The sequence below is a fragment of the Alligator sinensis genome, unplaced genomic scaffold (assembly GCF_000455745.1).
Source record: "Alligator sinensis unplaced genomic scaffold, ASM45574v1 scaffold819_1, whole genome shotgun sequence".
Lineage (NCBI taxonomy): Eukaryota > Metazoa > Chordata > Crocodylia > Alligatoridae > Alligator > Alligator sinensis.
The window spans coordinates 219,879-226,107 of NW_005843030.1; the positions used below are offsets into that span (position 1 = coordinate 219,879).

General features: G+C 41.9%; 1 protein-coding gene across 1 annotated transcript in view; it reads left to right on the forward strand.

The window, feature by feature from the left end:
- Nucleotides 1-6,229, forward strand: part of LOC102383584 (sperm-associated antigen 17-like) — a gene marked incomplete at its 3' end in the record, with an annotated part of 368,781 nt that overhangs the window by 151,887 nt on the left and 210,665 nt on the right. Inside the window, exon 6 of the mRNA XM_025193226.1 lies at nucleotides 931-1,059. Coding sequence (XP_025049011.1) covers nucleotides 931-1,059 — 129 coding nt within the window. The remainder of the gene's footprint in view (nucleotides 1-930; nucleotides 1,060-6,229) is intronic.

Here is a 6,229-nt window from a genome sequence, read left to right on the forward strand (position 1 = left end):
GCCCCCCGCCAGTACCCCAACCCCCCCAGACGACCCGCCGCAGGACCGGACCCGGAGGGGACCGCCTGAACCCCTCCTTCGCACCAGATGGACCTTCACTTTTGAGAGGATACTTCAGCAACGGATGACTCCGCTCCACCCGAAGAGGACCCCCGCGATGAGACTCTATATGGACTGAGACACTTCCTTTGAACCACTTCCTCCATCATTGTGGACCATTGTAACGGGTTTGTGTGTATCTGTCTTCTTTCTCTCCCAGTGTGGCGAACCCCCTCCCTCCCCTTCCCTCCCTCTAATGTTAGTCCCTCGCTCGGGTGATATGTATTTCCCTACCGGCTTTGTCATCTTTTTTTCGGATTCACAATCCTAAACATCTGCTAATAAAAATCAGTCTGTTTAACGTCGTTTAATTTATTACTTTCTAATACACTGCTGTATAATGTTCCTTCTCTACTTAAAACCTAAAAAAATCACTTTTTTACTGTATGAACTGGATCTCTGTCTAACACTAAAATGAAATATAGAATGATTTTTCTGTCTCAGATAGTTATCATGTGTACCACTCCAACCAATTAGCAAGAAGGACCTGAGAGCCAAAGAATGATTTCATAGATTTCATAGACATTAGGGCTGGAAGGGACCTCGGAAGATCATTGAGTCCAGCCCCCTGCCCAAAGGGCAGGAAGTCAGCTGGTGTCATAGGATCCCAGCAAGATAAGCATCCAGTTTGCTCTTGAAGGTGTTCAATGTAGGCGCTTGAACCACCTCCGGTGGCATGAGATGGTGGAAAGACTATATATTAGTGGTGTGTCATGATTTCCAACAGTTGGAACATGCAAAATACTGTTCCATTTTTTCAGCATACAGAAAATATGCCAAGTGTAATATGAGAATTATATTAATAATAATCGTTTTTGTACCTCTCTGCAGGTGATTGAAGTAGCCAAAGCCATTCTGGATAGCGGAGAACAGCTTCCTGTAACATTGCTTGGAAAACTATTGAAATTTCAACTACTTTTCATCAAACAGAAGGATCTTCAAAGAAGAGCTGCTGAAAAGGTTTATAATCCCACTTCCAGTCCTCCAGAATGCATAATTACATATTGGCTGAATAAATACAGTGTCCGATATTTTTGTTATTAGAAAATATTATCCAAGAAATGTATTTTAAACTTACAATAAGCTTAAAGCAAACAAGCAGAAATATTCATTTTTTATTAAGTTTTGAAAACAGTTATATTTAGATTGACCATGTGCGACAGGAGAAAAAAAAATAAAAAGCAGCCAAGCCAGGAAAAAAAAGGTTTTATTAAAGGAATCAGAAGGAAATAGTTGTAAAGGAGACTGAACTTAATAAGACAGGGATGGGCAAATATTTCAGCTAGAGGTCCAGTTAATGAGTTCTGGGGACCTGTCGAGGGCCGCATCCATCTCTGTCCCTCTGTCTCTCACTGTCTTCTCTTTTCTCCTCTCTCTCCTATTTCTGTCTTTCTGTCTCCCCCCCACCTCTCTTCTGTCTCTGTCTCTGTCTTTTCTCTCCCTCTTCTCTTTGTCTGTCTGTCTCGTCTCTTCTCCCTATCTGTCTCTGTCTGTCTCTGTGGTGGGAGAAAACTCCCTGGAGTTCGTTGTCTAGCTGCATAGAAACCAGGCAACGCGGGTAAAGAATTGACTGCAGTTTATTTGCTCGAGCAATGACCATTAAGCCGGCAAAATGGCCCCCCTATCTTGTTCCTTGCTGTATCTGGTTTACAGCACATAGACACAGATTCACTTGCTGCATTTTACTCAGAAAATGGTTAACACAGTTAAAATGATTACTTAACACAAGCAAAGGCTTAGCTATCATTCTGCCTTGTGGTCACCGGCATTGCTAGGCCACAGGTCATGCCTTGTATTCAGCTGCAAAGCTAATACTTCTTAATAATCTAAATTATTGTTAACCTAACAGTACACTATCAGAAAACTATTTTATTTCAGGGTAATAACAAACATGCTCACCACATGTCCTCTTCTGTTTCTCCCTGTTTCTCCCCTCTTCCCCTCCCTCTCCCTCCCTCTCTCCAGAACCTAGCCAAAGCTGTAGTTCAACAGGAGCCCTGATGCTGAGCTATGGACCCAGGCAAGAGCTTCTGCCATGCCAGGCAGGCGATGGCATCAGCTTCAGCTGGGTTCTGGAGTGGGGAGAGAGACGGCGAGAATGAGAGAAGCTGCTGCCCACCCAGCACAGCAGCAGCTCCTTCCTGGGTCTACAGCTGATGCTGCTGGCAGGTTCCAGGTTGGGGTTCTGGGTGGGAGCTTTCACCACACTGGAAAGGGGGCGAGTCAACTGTGGATGCTGCTGACAGGTTCTGCATATAGGCTTCTGAACCTGCCCTCAGCATCCATAGCTCATGCCGCTGCCAGCCAGCTGTGGGGGAAAACCTACCTGGGTCCACAGCTGATGCCTGATGCTGCTAGGCTGAAGCAGTCCCATTCCCCTTCCCTCCCACCCACCTGATACCACGAGGTGGCTGAAGCCAACAGCTCCCTGCAGGCCAGCTCCAGCGAGTTGGCAGTTGTCTACCAGCAGACAGTCAAATCTGTTGATGGGCCAGAGTCGGCCTGCAGGTCATATTTTGCCCACCCCTGTTATAAGACATTACATCAAAAGAAACCTATAGGATGCAAATACAGGAGATCTTAATGCTGCATTGTATATAACAAGTTAAGAAAGTTAAGGCAGCAACAGTAATATAGAATAGAGAAGTAAAAATAGATGTATTTGTTAGAAACTGTCTCACACACACTGCAGGTTCAATGAATTCTGCTGTAGTATGCACAACATTTTTTAAAAAGTAAACGATTTGTTTATCAGAGATTAAATAAAAATATTGAAGATGGACTTAATTTAGAGATTGGTTGAGGAGATAATTATTGTAGAACATACGACTTATAAATAGCGATTTACTTTTGTGTAAATTGAATAGGGTGTAAACCAAAGTATAATAAATAGAAAGTAATAATTTAAGGCCCAGTCATATTTAATATATGATAACAGAAGCCACACAAAATCCACAGTAAAGCTTGGGGAAAAACATTTTCTAGTTGGAGTTATTGTAGATCAAGAAAAGAGGAACAGGTAGCTTAGAGAGGGTAGAGAAGAATTTATTTGGCTTTCCTGTTACTGTGATGATTATCAGGTTGTATTATTTGCTTGACTGTTATACATTGAAAGTGGGTTTTTTGGATAGGTCTTACTTTGGTGGGAGAGAATTAACAGCTGGATTGCAGAAGGGCTGGGTATGGCCTAACTAATTGCACTCCACCCCCTTAGCAGATTTGTATGGGAAGGGTAACCCAGACAAAGTACATTGGACTGGAACTTGCCAACAGGCATTTGATCAGTTAAAAAAGCCTCTGGTGGGTGAACACATTTGGGTGAGCCCTGAGTCTTCTAAGCCCTTCACTGTGTTTATGCATGCATCAACAGCTGACTTAGAGGTTGTTTTGAATTGAAACAGAAGGATGACAAGGGAGTGTTCCCTTCAGTGATTTACCTAAGCAAAGGAAACTGCAGCTGCCATGTTTGGGCTTTAAGGAAACTGCAACCATGTCTGTATGGCCAACATTTTATATTTTATATGGACTATTCTCTACTGAGTATTAAGAGATAGAATTCAAAACTGATGAGAAGGAGTCTGTTGTTGCAAAAACATGACGTGTATTAACAGTGTAAAGGGAAAGAACAACCAGGTTGCAGATGCTCTGTCAGTAAGGAATGTTTGAGGGACAAACACTCCGGTGTGGCTTTGTTGAGAAACAACCCCTCTTGTGTTCATGTCGAAGGGGAGATCTGTGACGATTATATGGTTGTATTGTTTGTTTTGATGTTATATGTTGAAAGGAGGGGGTTTTGGACAGGTTTTGTTCTGGTGGGGAAAAGGTTAAAGGCTGAATTGCAGAAGGGCTGGTTGTGGCCTGGGACATCCTCCTTTGGATGGTGCTGAAAGGGTCCCTTTCCCCAGAATTCCAGCACTTTCTAGAAGCTGGGGAGGGGGAGAGATAAGGGGAAATGAAAGTGCAGTGGGTGTGTGCCCTTGTGAGTGTCTGCCAACCTGCAGCCTGCTAGAGTCCACTGAAGCCTGCTTGTGTGAAGCCCCAAAGTGGAGATGGAGGGAATCTGCCATGTGGGTACTGCAGTTGGAGCAGTGGGGCAGAGGCAACCTGCTGAAGGCTGCAAAGAAGCCAAGACCTCCAGGGATGAGGAGGAATTTGCTGCAGAGACAATGATGATTCCTGCCTTCCACTGTAACCAGCCAGGGCCTGAGAAGTAACCATTGGCCAAATGTAAGGGGGAAGTGTTAGGAATTAGGATGTTTTAAACTTTTATCTTATGTTCTGTCTTCTGTTATGTGGTAGTGTTTTGTACCTAATTATTAAAGTTGGGCATTTTTCTCTGAAATGTAGCTGTTGTTTAAGTGGTTATCTCACTTCATGAGGAGTTTGCATCCTCATGGCCTTGGCTCTTCCAGTGTCAGGTTACAGTTACAAAATAATTAATGCCTATGAATGATCTAAGTGGTAAGAAAATTTCCAAGTTTAAAGTTAAGCTCAAGCATGTTAAGTAGTGAGTGGATATAGTAATAAAGGAGAATTTTTAAATTTACTGTAATACTATAGGATATTCGTGAAATCAGGAGGATTTGTTTTTGACCTTCTTTCCTTAAAAGAAGTCATGCAGCTGGCATACACAGTAAGAGCCAAGGCCCATACAGGCAGCCCTTGTGAATGCATTGCAGCCTTAGACGCCCCAAAATAGGAATCAGTCAAAACCCACGCCTACCAGACAGACTCTGGAATGGAAAGAAGGGCTACATGTGCTGTTTTCCCCCACAGCTGAGCCATAGGGGCACTCATCTACAGAGCTGGAGGGTCCTGGGTTCTAGACCTTAATTTGCCCAGAGCAGGGATAGGCAACCCCAGGCATGCATGCCAGTCAGTGGCATGCAGAGACATTTTCTTCAGCACACCAGGAGGTGTGCAATGAAATTGTTTAAAAAACTTTTTTTTTTTAAGTTGCTGCTCTAAATCACCATGAGAACCCTGATTTAAATAACTGATTTAAATTATTTCCTACTGATACTTCTTCACATATTTCTTAAACAATGGCACAAATCTGATCACTAAAACATGTTAATTTACAACTCAATACAGCATTTTACAACATCTGTCCTTATAATACCAAACAATGAAATATAATACCAAATAATGAAAATATTCTCATACTAATAATACCAAACAATGAAAATATTTTCTCTGTGCCTGCAGAGGAAGCTACTGCTATGAAAAGTTGGTTTAGTAACTCAAGGAACTCTGTTTCAGGGTGTCTAGTTAATGATTTCCACCAATTCATGGGAGTGACTTTGTTCAAAACATCATCAGTAAACATGTACTGTTTAAATGCTTCCCCTCCAGCCCTAAAATTTGTTATGACTGGCATAACTGAGGAGTAATATTGAGATGCCCATGCTATGGCAGCATCATCTTCTTCAAAAGTTAGACATCTACCTGGGGTTGAGAATGCTCTCAAGAAAATGAGGTGGAGTTAGTGCTTGATCCATTCGCTTCTTTATTGCCTGCAGTTTAACTTTCTGGTTAGGTATTTCTTTCTTCATTGTCTCTTGAAGTGCCTTCTGAATTTTGATGTCAGCAATGCAGCAACAATCTCTCTGATGTTTGTTTAAGGCTATGGATAAAGACTTCAGTATACTGAGCATATCCTCTACATTCCTCTTTAATCCAATATTAGATACTTTGGATGAGATACTTCCACTATCACAGAAGTGATACTATCACGGTTTTCTTCACAATTTTTTATGAAAATAGGCCAGTTCTTAATAAATGGTTCAAAATAATCAATCACAGAATTCCATCGAACATCTTGAGGGAGAATTAGTTTGGATCCTCCTGCTCTGTTCAGTGAAGCAAGATGGTTGTTATGGAAGTATTTTGCGACTTCAACAACATTTTCTTTTATTCCTGGAGAAGTACTTAAGTCTTTGGCTAAAAGATGCATTAAATGGGCACTGCAGCCATATGTTATTAAGGAGCATCCTTCTGTTTCTTCTTCTAAGTATCTTCTCATCTTTGCCATGTTTGCAGCATTGCCTGTGACAAAACTGTGCACATGACAGTTGAATTTTATTCACAGTTTATTACAGCATTCACTGTCATGTCTTTTAAATATTCT